Source organism: Rhamphochromis longiceps, linkage group LG7, assembly GCF_057381845.1.
Source record: "Rhamphochromis longiceps isolate RC_006_pf linkage group LG7, R_longiceps_female_GT1.1, whole genome shotgun sequence".
Lineage (NCBI taxonomy): Eukaryota > Metazoa > Chordata > Actinopteri > Cichliformes > Cichlidae > Rhamphochromis > Rhamphochromis longiceps.
Genome location: NC_140563.1, coordinates 10,171,022 through 10,193,173, shown reverse-complemented (window position 1 = coordinate 10,193,173; position 22,152 = coordinate 10,171,022). Strand labels below are relative to the sequence as shown.

Genomic DNA, 22,152 nt, shown 5'->3' with positions numbered 1-22,152 from the left:
CCCTGCCCTCCCTCCAGGCTTGAATTACACACACACACATGTACAAACAGACACATGCACAAGCACACACAGGCACTTTGATAGACTAGGTTTTATGGTTTTGCTTTAATTATTCAATTATTCACAGGGTGATGATACTAATAACTTAAAATATCAACAAAAACATTACTACTGCAGTTGTGCCAGACTTTGAATTTATATTGCAACTTTTAAAATTCGATGCGATGTGCAGCACATCTTTAGAAATGCAATTTTATAAAACATGATGGATAGTACTGAGATTTATTGGGCTCTAATACTGTACTTTGCTGGTAATTTCACTCGTGCACTATATGTGTGAAATCAATGCAGCTGCCAGCCTAGTATTCTCATTCATTCTCATGTGGGACAGTTAGTCTGCTTGCTGTCTAGCATAACTGGTAAAGATTGTGCAGTCAAAGGCAGTAAATTCTCCCCTATCTCCACATTGTAGGCAATGATGAGAGGTTTTGAAGTATTTTAAAGAGAAAGCCCTGAACCTGTATATATTTGACTGCATATGTTGTGTGGGTGGTATGCCAGTTAGTCCCTTCCATTGTTTTGTTTTTCTGACTGATGTTATAAAAAGAACAGAAAAATTACATATTTGCTACTTAAGCTGCCCACCTGAGAGCAAGCACACATGGTGCCTGTTTGAAGAAAAACAAAAGTTATCAAAATTTATTTCAAAAGACCACAAAAGTTATTCATTTCAGTTCAACTCAATTCAATTCACTTTATCTATATAGTGCTTTATTGTGTAAACCAGAGACCCTAATACAATAATTCAGAAAAACAGTCAAACTGAGCAAGCACTTGGCAACAGTGGTAAGGAAAAACTCCCTTTTAACAGGAAGAAACCTGTTAAAGGGGAGAAAGAGAGACAGGACAAAAACACACTGTGAAAGAGAGCCAGAGATTAACGATAACTAATGATTAAAAGCACCAATTAAAGTTGTGCTTTTTAGTAATCATTTGTGACACCATAATTATACCTTTTCCTTTTATTGCCTACACAACTACTGTTTGTCATAATTGCATCCGGTTAATTAAGGGACAGACAAAAAGAGCGGGAACAGCGAGAACGAGAGAGTGAGTGAGTGAGTGAGAGAGAGAGATAGCGATAGCGAGAGAGAGTCTGGCATCGCATTCAGATCCAGTACCTGTTAGAGCGCTGGATGGCCGAGTGATCAGATTAGAGGTGTCAGTGTTCGTTAATCTGTGAGGGAGCGACAGGCGGCTACACGCGCTGCTTTCGCCCGTCGTTTCATTCAGCGGCGGTAGAGGGGAGTGGAGCAGATTCTATATTGACGTCCATCGGGGAATTTCCCCTCTTTTTTTTTTACAATGGATTCCTGCGGGGTACGAGCCTGGGTGTTTCTGTTCCTGCTGTGGCAGGACGGTTGTTGGGCATCGCAGTTTCCGACACAGCTCATGTAAGTAGGCTACAGCTCTTGTAATCCTGTTTCGATCAATTGATGTTCTGGTTTGCAGAGACCTTGTTTCAGGGATCTTTTTTGCTTTCTCTTTTTTATTCTCTCTCTCTCTCTCTAATGAAACACTCACGAGTGTATAGGCTTCATGGTGTGCGTGGGTGTGAGAGGGTGGGCAGGTCATTTCATTCATGCGGTGGTCATTTTGATAAAGACAGCTTTTTTCAGACCTCTGCCTGCTCGCGTTGTTACGCTGATTAATGTTGGTTACCCTAATCAGCAGTTTGTCACCGGTGGCTTGGCGAGCCGTGACAGCTCTTCTATGAAGTTGTAGCCTAGAGGAGAGTGGCTTTGCTCGGTCCTGCTGCTTTAGCCAATAATAAATGATAAAAGTTGGCGTTTTTCTGGGGACCCTCATTGGCCAAGAACCAGGTGATTCTACCCTTTGAGGTTTGTTCCTCATATTGTAAACTGGAGTAAAACGCCCCTATTTTCTTTTAGAATATTTTTTGGATTATCAACATAATATGTAAAAAAAATATGCTTAAGTATCGTTTACAGGATATTTAAACTGTAATTGATAATTTATTATAAATTTATGTAAAATCTTGTAAAAGGTGCTTCTTTTCTCACAAGAGGGGAAGGCCTCTGAGAGACATTAATTTTCCTTCATATCTTAAAAATACAAACTTTCGCTTACTGCAAAATAATATTTTTGTTTGATATTAAACTAGATAGCCCCCAGGGTAACCTATTACATCAACTCAAAACTATTTTTTTCTTTTCGTTTAAAAAAAAAAGTTATATATTTGTTTCGTTATATTAAATATATTTGCGCTATTCAAACATGACCAGGCCACCATCTTCTAAGGAAAGATGAAACGTGAATGAGTCAATATATTTGTCAGAAAGGAAATTTCCGGTGGTGGGGGTGTAGAGAGGAGGGGGGATGGGGGATCTTAAACCGGTTTACCCAAGTAATAAAATAGCCAAATATGGAGAAAAAAGTATATCTCAATAATTCCAAGTCTTTTTTTCAAAAGATGTTTAAATTCAGTATTGCATTGCTGCCAGAGCATATAATACTGAACTAATAATAATCATACGCTTATCCACAACCACAAGACAAGATTCTGACTCATAGATGGAAAGGAAACATTTCTTCTTTATCAAAATGTAAACAGTATCAGAAAAGATGAAACAGTTGCTGAAATGTTCACTGGCCTAAACTGCTCTGGTCTGTTTAGATTATAGTAATACTGCACTGTTTACTTTGGAAGACTGATCAGTGCACCCACAACAAGTGCTCAGAAAATCCAGAAGCCATTTTATTTGAAACAGACTTACTGAAATGTTCTACACTTTTTTTGTGTAGCTTTAAAAAAAAGCATTTTTTTTCAAGATGCTTTCTGCATTTGATTTGCTTGTGGATAATCTCCTCGCTCTTATTTGTAAACTTCATTTACTGCTAACCCATACTCTTTCTGTCTTGTGTTCTTTAGACCTGCTGGCAAATTGGCCAGGTTTCAATTGTAGCGATCCTCAGTTTCATTCAGCTTCTTCTCTGTGACAAGCTTGTTCTTCATCTGCAGAGAAGAGCTCATCCTGTCAATAGAAAAGAAAATGAGACTCCAGCTCCACCTTCTTGAACAGCAGCAGTCCTCCTTTGGCTCAGGTGCACTGAGAGCTAGAGGGCCACTCTAACCACAATCAACAGCAGGTGAAGAACTGCTGTTGGAGATGGTGGAGCTGGAGACTGAGTGGAGATGGCATATGATTTATTTATTTGTTTGTTTGTTTCTCTCCCTCCCCACCACAAATAGATTCTCCATCTGTATTAAACTATATTAAATAATTCAGTTTCACCACCTTTGTATCTTAATGTCCCTTCCTCTTTTTTTGTATACTTGAAAAACATTTTGCTTAGAAGTGGAGGATGCTGTGGGGATTCATTTTTGAATGAAGAGCACAAACCAGATAGTCCTTGTTCTTCATACTTCTTTCTTGCCAAATGGACTAACAAACAGTAAGCATGAAAGTGATCAGTAAAAACATGACTGTCCTTGCATGCTTTTCTGCACGGCACAATACCAACAAAGATATTTGTGAGAAATAACTGATGAATGAAAATAGTTCCAGAAAGAAGAGAAACTAAAGATGTTTCTTTTTTTCCTTTAAAAAAAAAAAATTGTTATATTGTGCAAGCTAATGAGATATAATAGAATTATTAAACATAGGCATCATGAGCAAAAGAGATATTAAAATTAACTGTATTTTACACTCTGTTTTATTAAGTGCATCCTCCTGGATTACACTGATCAAATGGATGGAGAGAAAACATTTTCATTATGGATAAGCTGTTCTGGCAAACTGTAAACACCTGCTCTTCTGTCTCTTGACAATCCTAAATAGCTCTGTTGTTAAAGTAGCAACTCTGGAGACAAAACATCTTACATTACCTTAGTTCTCTTCAGCAACTATTTAAAGTTAACAGAAAATAAAACTGGGGCAAAAGCTTACTTTAAAGACATCGCATGGGAGTTTTTGAATCTATTACTGTGAACCCATGTCGGCTGTGGTAGGAATATATCACAGTTCTACTGTTTGTCCCACGGTTGTAGAAAAAAAACAACAACCCCCCCTCCCAAAAAAAACAGATTAAGGGTCATGAGGTGGTCAAGTAATTTTGATGTTCAAACCCTTAACTTCACATTAAAGCAACGTTTATTATCTAGGTCATGTTGAACAGGAACTGAATTGGCCACCTGGGTGTCAGAGGCTTCAGAGTGAGGGCAGGCACTGCAGGTTGTTTTGGTGCAGCTGGTGTTTCCATGCCTCATTCTGCTTTTCTGTCTGGACTGGACCTGCTTCAGTCTTTGCCTCTATAATGATGCGTAATTAGACTGTGGTTTAATACAGCCGCCTACCGAGATACACATCATGGGCCAGCTCATTACTCTCTCTAGTTCCAAAGTGATTGTACCACAACATCTGTCTCTCTCTTTCCTGCCTTGTTTCTCTTCCTCTCTTTCTGTTTTTTGCTCTCATTTGCTCTTCTTGTGTCTGTAAAACAATGTAGGGCAGTGCCTGACCCAGTTGCCATTGGTATATGCATTTGTGTCTGCGTATGTGTGTTTAATTATCCAGCATTGTACCACAGGCTACAGTAATCAAAGCCCAGAAACCAGAGTAGAAAAATGTTGCTACCTCAGCTTAACAACATCGACTTTATTAATGTTTATTACAGGCACCTCTGGATCACCTTTTTGATTTAGCCATTGATAACAGCCCACCTTCACCTTATGATGAGTGCTAGAGTGCTAGCGCTGTGAAAGATGATAAAATGACACAGATCAGAGTACTTTGCCTTTTTAGTCTAGAAATAGAATAGATCAAATTAAACAAGATGGATGGTGAATATGAGAAAGAAATATATATATATATATATATTTATTAGTAAGGTGCAAGGACACCATGTTCAACCACTACAGCTTCACTGTGACTCTGCACTGATTCTACAAGTGTCTGAAAGTCTACTGGATGGATGCAACACCATTATTTCAAAAGACATACCCTCATTTAATGATGGTGATGGAGAATGCTGTTGAAAACATCAATTCAAAACTTCCCATTTGGGAGACTGGATTGAAGCAGCAAAGGTAATAAAATATGATTTACACCAATTTCATAGCATTCAGTGACACCTTGTGCCCCAAGGCTGGTGCATTGTCATCTAAGACAAGATTACTTCAGTCAGGATAGATGTACTTTATCATAGGGAAAGGGTGATCAATCTGAACAACTTTGTATTGATTTGCAGTAAATCCTAATTAAAAAGAATATTTGATTTCAAATATGCATATAAACTGACAGATATGGCTTTGGGGTGTAGCATTGTTCTATACTATTTTCCTCTGCTGCAGGAGTCTAGTGAGGTCTGTACTAGTAAGACCAATTCCCTTGCATGTTGCAGTGCTTGGTTTCTGTGTATACATAAAACAAATGAGCTTTTCATATAGATTTCCAAACAAAGTGAGTAACAAAAAATTTCCACGCACCCATACTGTACTTGAAGAAGAGCACATGCACACATACCCTGGTTATCTCACAACCAGAAATTTACGCTGATAAGATTCCACAGAAGCTAAACTCAGGAAGTCAGGTGAAAGTGCCTCTGCCTTTCTGAATGCCAAATTCCAGGAAGCACACATACACTCTAAATCACAGTTGACTTGTCTGTGCTTCAGGCTTCAAGAGCTAAGGTCCACATAAACACACACAGTGTGTAAACAGTACAGTTTTGTTACACCCAGTGAACAACAGGATATTAAAAAGGGTCACAAACACTTAAAGTCATGCAAACCCTGGCCTATACTGCTAAAATTACAAGGCAGAGAAAATTATCATTCTCTTGGTAAGGTTGTCAAGTTGACAATGATTATTATGAAACAATTAACAACTTATGACAGCAATAGATCAACACAAAATATGGGTAACAGGCCCATCAGCAAAACACTTATAATCTGTATTATCCAATAGGCCATAGGTTCAGTGGAAATAAGCAGCCTACATGTGACAGGTAATAATATTTGCAGAGTTCAACTTTCCTCAAATCACTATGGAGTTTAAGAAGCTGTACTTTTTTCAAGTTGGAGATTGAGAAGCAAAGATTAAAATCTCCTGACTTACACTAGTAAAGCTTTCCCTAAACTACTGTATTTCACATTCACTATTCCCTGTGTTATTCCCTATCTTGCAAAGTGTCTCATCTTTCTCCACAAGTGTGCTTGCTTTGAATGTTCCTCATTCACTGTGGATTTTGTATCCCTGATGCATTTTTTCCTTGCTTTTTGATCTTCTGAACCTTTCTGTCTTGCCAACCCCCTCAGCTGTACTAAATGTCACGGTCGATGTTTTTCACGTAGTAAATTGAATGACTTTCAACACACCGCTGCAATGACAGTTTTTGAAAGTATTTTCTGAGTATGAATATCTGATTTTCAATGTTTGTTCCTGCGTGTGTGTGTATGTGTCTGTGTCTGTGTGCATGTTGCTTCAAGGCAGCCGAATTGTGAAATGGATGTTAATGAGAACCTCTCTATGCTATATAAACTTGTCATCATTCTCATACAGTATACATGGCAAAAAAAGTTTCTACATCATTGATCTGCAGGGTCCATGACCCCTATATGGGAAGTCTGTTTCAGCTCTCTGATTAAAAAGTCCTAAACTCTGATTCTATAAGTCTCTTACCCAGTAAGTAATGCAGAGTTCAGCTGGAGCCGATATATGTGAGGGGACTCACCCCTCTGACTGCCTTGTAATCATCCAAATGTCCTCCACTGTCGTCATCTGATAAGAAAAATGCCCGAGTAGCCTTGCAGGATCGGCCTTATCACCACCACTCATTACTAAACGGCAGCTCCCCTCTCAGGCTACGTCCACACGTACACGGGTATTTTTGAAAACGGAGATTTTCCGTTTTCGTTTTAAAAAATAATCCCATCCACACGTAAAGGCAGAAATGAAGAAAAACGCTGCTAGGAACATGCCAAAGCAACAGGTGGCGATATAATCCTAACCTGTAGAAATGTTGACCAATCAGAAGTCTAGAAGCCTCGGTGGGAAAAAGTAAACAAAGCTGGGGCATTGAAGCAGAACCGAGTCATATGTGTGGAGGGACAGTAACTGTGTATATGTAAGCATTTAAACACTGCAGAGAGTACAATTAACAGTAACAGTATTGTAGAAATTCATTTCACCGAAACAATAACGTGGCGCACAGTGTGACGTCAAAAAAGGCGCACACCTTTGACGCTGCGTTTTCTCCGTTTTTCTCGTCCACACGTAAATGCAAAAACGGAGTTTTCAAAAATATCCACCTTGGCCGGAGTTTTTAAAAATCTGCGTTTTCAGTAACCAAAAACGCCGTTTACGTGTGGACGAAAGGTGCAAACGCATAGAAAAATCTGCGTTTTCAAAAATACCCGGCTACGTGTGGACGTAGCCTCAGTTGGGCACTTGTTAATAACTGGGTTGATTTTAAAAGCCAAGACAATAGGCCCCAAGGGAGTGTTGTATTCAAATGACTAGAGTAACTTGTAAGAGTTATTTGGACTAGTAAAGAACGATACTCAGATTTTTACCAATACTGTTTCACAAAAGGTTAAAAAGTGAATGTCTACAATTTAGACAAATTGCAGGAAATGTTATTAAAGCAATTTAGCAGGAGCAAAGCAAAATCAAATAGTAATAATCACAAAACAACAATCAAATCACCTGAACTATAATTATCTTATTAACTGACTCTGAGCTAATGCTGATTTTATTCTTATCTTCCGTGAGGAGAGGTTGGAGAAAGGGTGAGCACAACCAGGCCTAAAGATGCACTTATCCCCGTGTTCTGAGTTGATGATAATCACCCAACAGGAAATGAGTATCCCTTGGGAATTTAGTGGAAGTATGTTGTACACACGCGCACACACACACACACACACACACACACACACACACACACACACACACACACACACACTGAGCAGAGAGGAAAGCCAAAAATATACAACCATTTTGCTGGTCCACAGGTCGGGCTGGGTCAGTCCCTCTAGCGTCTCTGCTGTAATTTTCAACTGTGAACATCTCAGGTCCAATCTTCTGAGCTGCTCATCTCACAGAAGACAAAGGGGAAGAACCCTATATCTCTTCTTCACTTAACTTTTCACGTTCACCCTTTCTCCCCTCTCTTACTGGATGTCACATCTTCTGAGACGACCTCTAACTGGGGACATCCAGTCACATTATTGGAGATTATGTATCGGAATTTCAGGAGCAGGACCACGCCTCCAAGCACACTCCTTCCGGTTGTCATCTATATAGGTTCCCCCAGTTCTGCAAGCTGTTCATTCTCGTTTACGTGCCCCACCCTCCCTCCCTCGTTGTTCTCAATTCTTTAACTTCTTCACTCCTATTTACTACGTGGGGATCTGCCAGGCCCGGGCGCTGCCGCCAGTCCCCTTCGAGGCCTTCCCCACACCGCAGCTCAATTCATGTCCAAGCTTTCACCTTTACCTACTAAAACGCTGTCAAACTTAAAATGAGGACGTGGGCCCAGCATTAACATCTAATCACCTGATGTCCACCCACATCTTATCTATCTCTATTTATCTATCTGACTTACGTGATTTAACGCAAAGTTTAAAGTTTAAATTTTAAAATCACTTCATTACATTTCATGTCATTGTTAACACAGAAACCCCATCACATTTAAACATTCAGTCACATATGGATATAATTCACTTCATGTTTCATTCAGTTTATGTAATTCTACTTCAGTTAGATTTGTTTTTAGCAGATTCTCAAATGAACATTTGTTGTAACATAATCCCTTTTTAATTCAAATACAGAGGAATACTTTCTTTTACTTTCTTTTAAAAACTGTGTTTGTCAATCATTTTTTAATACAACTTCTTTTTATTAAATCATACTTTTTATCAAAAAAAGTCAGACATTCATAGACTGGTGGCTCCTGTGTGTCACTTTCACCCCTACCCTGCACGACACACACATACACACACACCCACACATACCAAGGTCAGACTCTGTAGAGGTTCTCAGTGAGGTCTGTTATTAGAATCAATGCACAGGTTACATTTTCTTATTTAATATCTGGGTTACACTTACACCTACTCATTTTCAATATACCTGATGATATTCTGAACAGTATTAAGGATAATTTACTATCAGCAAATTCATTCATTCATTACAACTTCACATCACCTGACAACATGTGATTATCCTAACAAGCCACTGTCTCATATCATGCATAATGTCTTAGGTTCTACTCTTCCCAGTGATCATCCATGGCCACTTTGTTCAAGTGGTACATAGTGAGTAATGGAGGAGGATGAGACTAAGGTATAAACCAGTGTGTGGCACAGTGACTGATGTACCACGACGACACAGAAAATAAATAAATAAAAATAAAAGGCAAGCATCAGGTGAGCAATTTTCACTCAAGCGAATGGGTACCATCATTGAGTCTGTTGTTTGGTTGCTATTATTCGTACATCAATGGCACCAGCAGGCTGGAAATGATTAAAGCTCTTTGAGTTATAGAAAAGCATGTTGGTCTTAGCTACCGCCCACCTCCTGCCTGTCCACTCACATCACTGTCACTAGTCACAACAATAGCTGGCACTTATCTGATTGGTTGACTTCATGTTTGAACTCTCTGAAAGCAATTGTATTAGTTGACATGCAGTGACACAAGCTTTATTAGATGACATTGTGTTTGTTTCTGGTGATCTGGGTTTGATTGGTTGACATTTTGCCCGACCCACAAGAGTGATTCTCTTTGACCTTGTTTGTTTTTGCATCAAGTGACTTGGTTGGTCTTTTCAGATGATTGATATACGGTAGATTGAAAGACAGTTTAACTGAAATGCATGCAACGTCTCTTCTAAACTGGTTATATCTGAGCTACAGGATTGGTTGTGTGCATTTCTTTGCCCCATAGGATTAAAGAATGGGTTGATCAGATGCAGAAAGAGCTTGTTACCCTGGCAGACACAGCCGCAGCTGGGAAGAGCCTCACTCAGGTATAAACACCGGAATATACACAGACATGCATAAAATCTGAGCATAATCCTATTCCTTTCTTAAAATTTAAGTCAACCCCTTGTATATTTTCCCCTAAATGTTTAAACTCTTAATTTCCTGTGAAAATTATATTTAGTTTTAACAATAATTTAAACAAATGAATGTGTGTACAAAAAGTCTTTTTTGTATTAAAACAGCAATTACATTTGTCTTTCTCCATGTAGATTTTTCTGAGTAACCAGCACCTCTACACTGTGGAGCAAAACGATGCGGAGGAGCTAGTGGCCAGAGCAGCCAGGAACATAGAGCAGCTGCTACACAAGAGGTCTGCTGCCTTGGAGGTAAAATTCACTCCTCTCAAAGGAACCAACTGTCAGTTTGCAATTTGTTTGTAGCTTTTGATGCTGCACAGGACAAACTCTTCAAGTGCCATGACAGCGACCAGTTTTCCATCTGTTCTTCTCTAAGACTCCACCATGGATATTAAATAATCAGAGTGTGATTGTAAAAACCTAAAGATAAACTGGAGCACATTAGGTTTTGGTGACACAGGGATGTTTGTGGTATTTAGTCATTGTAAAAGTAATACAATACAAATAACAGCAGATGAACCGATTTGTCATTCAAGTGAAAATCACATCAGGAATTCACTTTGGGTACATTTAATTCATTGCAGACCAGGGATGAAAACTGCCAACACGGATAAAAGCAATTTGAAAAAGATGATAAAAATTTAAGTTGTTTTTATGTTTTTTTTTTTTTTTTGGTTTTTTTTTTTTTTTTGGCCTGTCCCGTTTGGCTCTTTTGCCATCAGAATTGTTGTCTAAAGGCAAAGAAAGATGCCCAACGGATTTACTTTACCAAACTGACCATCCCAGCCTTGCCGTAATGGTCCATTTGATTCACCTTTTATTGTTTATTTTATTTTCACTTACTGAATACGGGACAGACTTGACTGGGGGAAAGAAGGGGAGAAAGAAAGAGGGAAAGAGAAACAGCTGAGAAGAGGGACGGGGAAGAAGGGCAAAAGACAAAAAGTTGTTTTTATGTTTGATTTGTCTTGAACAAGCACGACACCCTGTGCTATGTGTAGATTTTGTGACAGTCCCAAAACTAAAAGCAATGAGATACAAAAGCCTTCTGTTTTCTGAGCTGCATCTGTCACAGACAAACTTGCAAAGTCATGATCATGTGTTATTAAAGGCAACAAAAAAGTTAAAGAAAATTCAGTCTCTATATAGCATACAAATTTAATAAAGGTAGCTGAATTATGTTTATTGATGCATATACTGTATGCATCTGACTGGAGATTTAAATCTTCACATACATTGATCTACATCCACATACAGTAAAACGAAGTTTAGTTGAATATCCAACAATCACACCTACCAGCACAGCAGTTGTAAATGGGGAGAAACTATATTTTTATGCCAAACTGAATGATTGCTTTTCCTTAAGTAGGACACAACATATAACTGTAACAGCATTATTGTGTAAAGCATGAATAGTTAAGTTGAGTAATTCACAAGTTATTGCCCAAAACGTAACACATAATTCTGCATTAACACCACCATCTGCGCATTATCTATTTGTTTGCATATTTTTCTGGCTTAGTTTTCCAAATGTGGTTGTTTTTTATTTGGTTGAAGTCCAAAGCCTTTAAATAGAGTATCATTCAAAACATTTTTAGAGTGGTTTAGTAACAGGATCTTCTAGTTGTTTTAAAGTACACAACTACCCAACAGTTGTTCAGAACAACCTTTAGGAGGTCTGTATTAGGGGTGCAACGATACACAAAATTCACGGTTCGGTTCGGTTCGATACTTTGGTGTCACGGTTCGATATTTTTTCGATACAAAAAAATGTTCATGCATTTTTAATTTGTCATTTATTAAAATTATAAATATATATTTTAACTCAAAAGTACAGTTTTTAAATTTAACCCTAACCCTTGTGCGTGTTTTTTATTTTGACAGCGAATGCGCACCTGCGGACCACTTATGTGCAGCCCTGGTTATTTAGCTCATCATATCGCAGCCACAGAAATTATTTTGTCCATGAAACCATAAAGCTGCACTTTCTTTTTGCCTTATTGTCTGATTTGTCATAACTTCTCCGTTTTGTGGTAAGCTTTTCTTTGGCTGTCACTTCTTCACCCTGACCTGTCTTATTTGGCTCAGCAGAACTGAAATGCTTTTACACATGCACTCACATAAGCTCAGCGATTCTCTGCGCGATCAACCTCTCACATGTTTAAGCTTGCTGCGGGAGATTTCACTTGTCATGTTTGCATAGTAAGCTAACGATTAATAAGACGATGTCAGAGGAATTGGTGCACAAATTATCATCACTCACAGATCAGTGCTGTCGCTCTCTATACACAGTTCGCACGATTGCAAAGTGAAAGCAAAAAAACAAGCGCAAATTCAAACGCGACTTCAATATGTCACATATTGACAGTGGCTCACCGATACCAATGACATAATTACCCAGCTACATTTCTGAAAGAATGCAAAAGCATTGACATATATTTTTCCTACAATAGCCCGACGGGCAGGGAAGAGATCGCTGATGAAAAAATCGCTAGCTCCGGGACGTCGGGCTAGCGATATTGCAAGCCCTGTATCTGATTGAGGAATCACTCATCTTTGGAAAAGAGAGTTTATTACAGAGAAATGTCTCTTTCCAAAATAAAAGCTATACTATCCGCTTCTTCTGGGCTATATTCTCAGCAGCATAAGGAGAATCATGTGCTAACAGCTGTCTAAATGACTCGGCTAAAGTTAGTAGCATGCTTGCTTTTTTTTGTCTGCTTCCACTTGTCTTTGCACTAGGATGATGTCGGCGTAAATGTGCAGTCATATTCGTTGTGTTCCCACTAGTGCTTTCAGGTTAATCTCGTTGAAATGACCTTAACGCCACAACACGGCAAATCTCCGTTAACGAGCTACCGCCGATCGCTCCGTGCATGGGGCTAGACGGCCAACACGTTAACGAGCTAACTGCGCTAACACACTAGTTCACACCAATGTAATTGAGCATTGCATGGCACATCCAACATACTGTTTTACTTTAGTCCATGACTCGCTTACCTTCAGGGTCATGCGTCACATGAAAACCAAAATAATTCCAAACGCCAGATCTGAATGAGGTTCAATTTGCCATGTTGCAAGGAGAGCTTAACTTCTGTCTCGCTAGCTTGCCCTGCGCTCTTCCTTCTGACTATGCTGTCTGTGTTGAGCGCTCAGTGGATCTGCGCTCGGCAGTGCAGCCTAGGCGGAGTAGTCGAACACAGATTCACTGAGCGCTCAACACAGACAGCATCGTCAGAAGGAAAATTGATAAAATAAATTACAAATGTTGTATTGTTCGATACATATGCGTACCGAACCGAAAGCACTGTATCGAACGGTTCAATATCGATACGAATATCGTTGCACCCCTAGTCTGTATGTTATCACAGTCTAAACCTGAGGAGTGCGTATTACTTTTGATGGACATTTTATAGCCAACTAATGTTTCTGTTATAAAGGTATGTGTGTGTGACGATTTATAAATCTAATTTGGCTCCATAGTAGAGGATAGATGCTGTATGCTAAAGGAACAGTGGGTGAAGCATATACTTAAAAGAGTAGAAAGCACGGACTGAGATCTTTCTTCTTTTGGACTGAATGTGATAATGAGAGCCTCGACCCTCGGGATGTTCTCCCCCCCAATTTCTTTCTTTCTTTTTTAGGGCAGAGATTCTCATCTCCACTAGGAGTCTGAATAGCAAATTGCCTTTTTAAGGCCTTGCAGTTGTTGTCTAATTAGTAATGGAAAGGGAGTGTTTATGAATGTCCATAAACATGTGTCCTGCCAAGTGTCTGTCTTTTGTTTGTTAAGTAAAGCCACTCATGTTCTTATCAATTTTCCGAGTGCTGGTGCCACAATTTGCATCAGCAGCAAAGTGAATATTGGCTCTACTGCATGGAAAAGCAGTAGAAGAGAGAAATGGCTGCAATACTGGGCAATGTTACGGTGTATTTTCTATGTGAAAAGTTCATAAGGGTAGGTGGTGGGTGGGACGTCAACTTTATGTTGACAGTTGATCCAACCTCCACACATCGATCACGTCTCACTCTTTATTATGCCTCATCTTCTTTTATGAGTAACCTCAAGGCACACTGATATTGGATTCTCTGTCATGAGATGTATAGATGAGAAGATAAATGATAAATGCATGCTGGGAAAGAGGCAGGTCCACATGAAAATAATGGCTATGTGGATTGATGGACAGATAGACAGTGAGCAAAGGATCATAGTGAGAGCAGCTGAGGAAATAAAGAAGGCTTTTAGCGAATAGTGCGATTGGTTTCCCTTTTGGGTATAGTCTTTCTAATACTTGCAGACCGCATACAGTAGGAGTGAGAATAAACACCAGCAAACTCAAACCAGAAGATAGTATACAGGAAGCAAACTGTCCCACTAGATTTCAGTTGTGCTTTGAGATTTTTGCTGACCAATCTTCTAAGTCAAAGGAGGGCTTTTTGCTCTAAACTTTATTAGGCAAAATGCAGGAAGCGAATCTTCATTGCAACTGGGACTTCCTTTTTTGCTCAGTGCTTTTGATATGAGGTTGGAAGTGACTCGCAATGTCAATATAATTGGAGATTGCCCAAGGCACTCAAGCCATTTTCACTTACTTGACAAGTGCTTTCAAACTTGCATCCTCCCGTTGGCTTTCGTCTTTCTCTTTCTTGTGTCTTGTCTGTCTCTCTTTATCTGATATCTAACTCCGTGTGATGGATGACCTTCCAAAGGCTGCAGCTTACCTAGCCACAGGTGTGTGAAATAAGTGTCCATTTATGTGTGCCTATTCATGCTTTCATAAATAAGTGTGAGGCAGAATGTAGCATGCATTATTAATATGTACTTGGCTGCACACTGCTAGGAGAGATCACTTTATCAAAGGTTTTACAATGGATACTGTGGCTCGAAGCCCAGTGGGGAACACTCACACATTTAAACATGGAAACATTCACCATTTGGACTGTCCACCTGCCCACTCACTGATCCACCCACTATACATCATTTGCTACATAAAAAACTCAATAGGGGATATTGGCAGACAGTTGTTTGATAGAGCTTAGGCACTGAAATGTAGCCACCTACACACGCATGAGCCAAATGGCCAAAGTACCAAAAACTCCTCTATAAATTTATAATAAATTCTAATGAATGCATATTTGTATCTTTAAATTCAGACCACTTACTGTTGATTTCCATCTTATTTTTATTCTTGTTACTTTTATTATTATTATTATAATACAGAGAGCATAGTCCATATGCTTAAACAGATTTCCATTATAATGGATTTATCTCAACCAAGAAAATTCTTGCCTCTTACGCTGAATAAATGGCTATCACACCTTCATAAAAAACAGTATGAAGCTGTGAAAGGGTCATTAGAGTAAATAATTCTGCTTAGGGTGATATCATAATGAAAATCTTGATGTCAAATACGCTTGACCACTCGGCAAAACTGTGTGAGACTCTCCTGGCTTGAGTCAACACATCTTGGAGAGATGAGTTGATTCACAACACATCTCTCCTTCCTACATATTCAGCTTGTTATCTGTTTCCCTGAATGCCTAAGTACACTGTAATTAAAGGCTCAATTATTGATACAGCTAAACTTGTGCTACAAAAGATAAACTAAATAAACACTGAAGAAAGACACTGATGCATGCTCACACATCAAACTCCCTCTTTAGTATACCTACTGCCCACACAAGTGCCCTGTGATTGTGTGGGGTCCCACAGTTTTTTTTGGACGTCCATTTGAGGTTTGCTTCATTGATAACATCACTTGAACTGAATGTAACATAAAGCAGATGTTGAGTTTTGGTGTTGCAGGCTGAGTTATCACTCTAAATAATATACTAGCATATTTTTAGACACTTGCTCTTTGAATGGGTTGTTCCCTACATCCAGAAACCACATATCAGCCGCAGTTATTTGTTTTTACTTGAACAGTCTGCATGGGGTAAATGTGTATGTCTACAGTACTGTATGTGTGTGTCTGCACAATTCCTCTTTTCTCCTGAGGTGAAGGGCTCTATCCAGTGACTAATGAGCCACTCCACAGCATTACTTAGAGTAATCCCTCAGCCTGCAGCACACAAAAAAGGAAAGAAAGTCTACAGGACACAGGTGGTGGTGTGTGAGACTCTGCGCTGTAAAATGGGGTGTGTTGGTACATGGATATTTGCAGATTAATGTGTCTTTGCTAAATAATCTTAATTTTACAATGTTGGCAACATGATCATGGAACTCTCTTACAGAATAGCATTTAGCAGTAAGTTGATAAAATACTTAATTTTTTAAATATTTATTTTATTATTTCGATTTAATGCAGTCTACAGACGGATACAAGAAAATCAAAAAGCCACAGTTTGTGGCACATACACTACTTGCTGGCCTTTTAAGGCTAAATGAAATAGAAATAACAAGAAGGAACAGAAGGAGCACTGTCAAGCCCTACAATGTGAGCTCTAGTAGGCTACTCATGTGCATGTTTCTGACCAAACTGTCAAAATCAGACTCATTGAAGGTGGTATGAGGAGCCAGCATCCTTTAATGGGACCTGTGCTCATGCAGCTCGATTGGCATGCTAGATAATATTAAAGCTTGTAGGTCCACCACTGGTCGCAGTTGCTTTTGCAGATGATAGTGCAGGCATTGCAACGTTTGCCACCACATCTCCAGACTCTTTCATGCCTGTGACATGTGCTCAGTGTGAACCTCCGCTCATGAAGAGAAAGATAAGAAACAAACCAGAGGAAGAATCAGTCATGTCTGTGACCACCACCTGCAAAACCATTCCACTTTTGGGGCTGTCTTGTTGTTGTCTTTGCAGTGCAACTGTTGTCACTCTGCATCAGATTAATTCACAATGGTTTTATGCTTTCCAACTGGAAAGATTTTAAAAAGATCTCTGAATTTTAACTGAGTTTGTGTTACACTGAAATGATCAAGTGTTCACTTGTTTTTTTTACCAGTGTTAGCTAGCTGCTAACTAGCAGCTTATGTGTAAAACTCATCTTAATAAAAAAGAAAAAGAAAATCCTGATTTTGAGGCCCAGTCGATGTGATCTAATACATTGATTAAAACTTTGCTGTTAGAATTTCCTAACACGATTAGCCCACTGTCTTTAATTATATACCTTGTTGGATATGCTAGCTGGTACAAAGTTTTTGTCTTGGTTATTTGACTGTCAGACTGACCAAAATACAAGCAAATCAATGACTCATTGACTACTTTGACATTCTGTAACTTTATCTATAGTAGACATAGAATAAACAGTAAAGTGGTAAAAATATTATATTTTTCAGGTAGTCTCCACTACCAAAAACGTGGTATTAGGTAAATCTGGATTGTGCAAGAGTTGGCAGTTCGTCTTGTAATCGGAAGGTTGCCGGTTTGAGCTCCAGCTCTGACAGTCTGGGTCGTTCTGTCCTTGGGCAAGACACTTCACCAGTTGCCTGCTGGTGGTGGTCAGAGGGCCCAGTGGCTCCAGTGTCCGGTCGCCTCGCCTCTGTCAGTGCGCCCCAGGTCAGCTGTGGCTACAGTGTAGCTTGCCATCACCAGTGTGTGAATGTGTGTGTGAATGGGTGAATGACTGAATGTAGTGTAAAGCACTTTGGGGTCCTTAGGGACTAAGTAAAGCGCTATACAAGCCATTTACCATTTTTCAGTGATTACTTCACTTAAAAGAGGGAAACAAATGCAAAGTATGGTTCAAGACAAACAACACAATATCATAACATTGGAGTGCTATTTTTATATATTTATACATATTTATATATTTTACGTATTAAGCATATACGGGGGAAAGAAATGTCCCAGCTGTCTTTCAGACATTTCCCTATAATGTAAGCATGATATGGTAATGAAAACATTTAGATTACAATCATATCAATAATGAAAAAAAATCATAGTCATATCTATAAAAGTGTCATTCTCAAGATTTCCAGGGTAATGCTGCAAAGTTCAGTTATCCAGTTCCCTCTGTTTAGAGATGTGTGTTAAGTGTTTAATGTGGTATTTGTAGATCTCTTTAATGGAGTCTTTGTACCCCAGGTGTTGGACCATATTTTTATTAATCTGCTGCCTGCTGTCACAATGTTAGAATAATGAGCAGAAGACGCATTTATGTGTGTGTGTGTGTGTGTGTGTGTGTGTGTGTGTGTGTGTGTGTGTGTGTGTGTGTGTGTGTGTGTGTCTGTGTACCAGTGTACAGCAATGAGTAGTAGCTATGACACGATCAGAGATATTCTAGTCTCCAGAACAGATGTTACTCTACATCCCATCACAACTGTGCGCTGATCATACTGTATTAAGCAGGTAAACGGTGTTTTTGTGTGTGTGTGTGTGTGTATGTGTGTGTCTTTTTCTGTGAGCATACATTTATATTTATTGTTTGTGTGATAATGAAAAGAGAAGGGGGGGAGGACTGCAAATAGGAAATTCTAACTAGACTTCTAGTAGGCCAGGGACAATAGCCTAATACGCTAATCAAGATGAAATCCAAACTGTGTTAGTGGATTACAAAATGTATTAAAGCCTTTTGTGGTCTAAAGATACTGTTCCTTCAAAATTAACACTGATCAATGCCAATTAAATGTGGCATGTAGCATTTTTCAGAATCAGCATTTCCATACTTTGTAATTATTGCAATAATTGAGATGAAACAAGGTAATTAGGATCAGCTCTTACACTAGCATGAGTGTCTCTCTGCCGTTCTGCTCTCAGCTGCGATTACTACCAAACAGTATATCTATGCTTCCTTCGCACATGTTAATTCTTTTACAGATTGTTATATATTGTCTGTAATCTAATTATAATTAACCAATAGACAGTGAAATAATAATATTTCGTAATAATAAAATGAATCAGTCTAACCAAGGATAGTAAATCCTTATCATTGTTTTTCCTCGGGAAACAAGCAGAGATAAACTGAGCAGTCAGAAAATTGCAAAGAGTAGAAAAAAAATGAAATAAATGTTTTTTTAATACTAAGATTTGTTTAATGTAGATTTGAAACATGAAAAAATTAAATACTGCAGTTATCACCACATATGATAGTGGTGTATAAAGGACAATGATGTATATTTTCCTACATATTATGGTGTTCTGTATGCTTGTGCCATAGTTTTGGACATAAGGTTTTCTCTGATTTGAATAGAAAACGTTCATAAAACCAGAAGATATAAAAGCTCAAGTTTTAATTAAATGAACATTAATAATCTAATCTTAATAATCTTTTTGTAACAGTATGGTAAGCATTGTACTCATGATTGACAAAATTGATAAGTAAATAATAGGTATATATATATATATGTATAGATCTTAACGGTAAGTAGGGATGGGTATCGTTTAGGTTTTATCCGATACCAGTACCAAACCGGTACTTCTGAAACGGTGCCGGTGCTTAAACGGTGCTCAAACCGGTGCTAAAAGAATGGAGAACACAAAATTGGTCCAAAAACCTCTCATGTTCAGCTGTTTTTCTTATAAAAAGATAACAACGTTAGCCTTTTCTGCAGCTATAGGGGATTTATGGTATCAGTCTTGGCTGGAAGCAGTGCTTAAACAATGGAAAAAACACAAACTTTGTCCAAAAATGTTTAACTGTTTTCCACTTTTTCTTTGGTCATTTTAGCCTTTTTTGCCAGGGTGAAGGGAGCATCTGCCATCAAACAAGAAGACAGCCGCATGTAACTACGATGGTGTTTGCTAGTTCACCTTACATGCATTAATGTAATAACGCGGTTAGCGTACTCAACGTAAATTACACACGAACAACATTAAGCTACTCATGCAGAGAAGCTGCTGCTGCTGCCATCATCATCCCTCATCATTTCTGCTACACTGGCAGGGCAAGGGGCCAGGACTCTCCTCTTCGGGTTTTTGGGGGATGTTGCTAACTCCGGGTCCAATAACAGGCAACCCACCTGCAGTAGATGTGCATGGTGTGAGGTCTCGCAACAAGCTATCAAATACGGCGCATTTCTCGGCTTTTAACAAAATGCTATATGTCGCCAGGTGTTTTATCAGATTCGAGGTGTTACCTCCTTTGCACAGTATCACCTTAAAGCACTTGTTGCAGGCTGCTGAGTTTGCATCTTTTGCTGTGAAGTACAGCCAGAGTTTTGACCACTTCGCCTTGGGCATTTTTAATCTGTAGCTCTGCTCTAAAACAACCTACATACCTGGGCCCGCCTACTATCCTTGGAAACGTAAAATGATTGGCTAGAATCTAAAGTGTATGACATATCAGGAAGAAAAAGCACCGAAATAAAGCACCGAAATGTGCGCTGCTTTTTGGTCTGGTTACTACCGTTTATGTCAGAACCGGTGCCATAATGGCACTGGATACCAGTACCCATCCCTAATAGTAAGCATACAGTAAGCACACCTAAATCTACAGTCTCTCCGTGTCAGAAATTCTATATTATAAGATAAAGCACATGCAATAACAGAGAGAAAACCCCAACAATTAGACACCCAATAGGAGTTTTTGATTGGTGACAGTGGGAAAGAAAAACTCCCTTTTAGACTTCAGGTAGAAGCCATCTGCCATGATTGGTTAGGGGTGAGGGGAGAGAGACAGGACAAAGTACACACTGTGGAAGAGAGCCATTCTTGTTGTGAAGTGGTAAGCATGCAAGGTTTCTTTAGATCAGAGTGTTTGTAAATCATAATAACAATTTGAGGTTGTACGAGAGGCTTTCAGGGGGACCGTCCAAACAGTTGTGACTGCATATCTTTGAACACAGCTGATATACTACAAGAACATGGCATTCTCCAAGTGTACTGGAAAGAAGTATATTAATACCAATTATCCATCCATGGTGTCCACATAGGGGATATAGCTACACTTAGCAATAGATCTCTGAGATACATGCATGACAACAAAAAAGCCAAAATACTAAATGGAATGGGGAGCAGGTGTACATTTACTGTTCCTATCAGCAAGGCTCTCCCATGGGTTCTCGCAGCTGCAGATACCTCAGGTCTGTCACTCTGTCTCATGCTTTCTTCCTCCTTTTACTATCTCACCTTCTTCTCTGTGGATACTTCCATCCCTCCCACCTTTTCTGTCAACTCTCTGTTCCAGTACACCCAGTGCTGTCTCCTCTTTGTTCAAATCCTGGCCTTTTGTCACAGTTCTCTGTCAAACTGATATTTAAAATCAACCTTTTAGCTATCTCCTCTGACATCTCTCACTGCTTTATCACTCACTCTATTCTTCTGCCATCTGTCTCTTCTTTCTCCATGCAGCTTTCATTTTAAACTACTACTGTCCTGTCTGTCTGTCCTTTGCCCTGCTCTCCATGTCTTGCCATGATATGAATTCATTTATTTTCTTACTCTTTTTGTTCTCCTTTATGTATATTCCTGCATATATGTAAAGTATTTATTTATTAGACACGGATGAAGGTGTTTTTGTTTGTCCTTTTCCAAACACGGAAACCATCCCGTTGCTCAGTAAATCATCCATAAGCCACCCAGCTATATGTTTTCCTCATTCCAGTGTTCATTCTGATGAGCTTTGTTTTAATGAGTTTACTTTGAAGGCAGTGATCATGCTGAGTCAGAGTATTGTTTTTTTTCCTCTCTCTAGACTGTCCTTTCTGCTAATACATCTGCTCGTTAATTATGTCCTTCCCTCTTCCCTTTTCAGAGTCATCTCTTTCTTTTCTATTATTTCTTTTTTCACACCTCCCCCATTTTTACTTTTTTTGCCATTTGAGACGGAGCTCATTATGGCAAGTAAAAAACACGATGTCTGGACACATCAGAACTGAGAAAGAGTAAGATAAGAGCGAATGTGGGTGTTAATGATCATTTAGACTGTTACTACTCTTGTAAGTATTGCTTTGTTGTCTGTGGGAGTTGGGCAGTGTGCACTGAACAGCCTATTGATTTCAGTGTCTGGAGCCTTTAGACACACATAAACACACACACACACACACACATATACACAGGGTGTCTGGGATGCTCTGTGAGGTTTAGCAGAGCCTGTCTCATCTTCTCTGTCTATCCTTTAAGCTG

The 22,152-nt window shown here is 39.1% G+C and overlaps 1 protein-coding gene across 4 annotated transcripts in view; it reads left to right on the top strand.

The window, feature by feature from the left end:
* The first annotated feature begins 1,171 nt into the window (after nt 1-1,171).
* LOC146664785 (voltage-dependent calcium channel subunit alpha-2/delta-1) overlaps nt 1,172-22,152 on the top strand; it is a 78,438-nt gene continuing 57,457 nt past the window's right edge. For all 4 annotated transcript variants that reach the window (XM_085412062.1, XM_085412061.1, XM_085412064.1 and 1 more), the window contains exons 1-3: nt 1,172-1,454; nt 9,967-10,048; nt 10,274-10,390. In XM_085412062.1, coding sequence (XP_085268188.1) covers nt 1,366-1,454; nt 9,967-10,048; nt 10,274-10,390 — 288 coding nt within the window. In that variant the 5' untranslated portion in view covers nt 1,172-1,365. The remainder of the gene's footprint in view (nt 1,455-9,966; nt 10,049-10,273; nt 10,391-22,152) is intronic.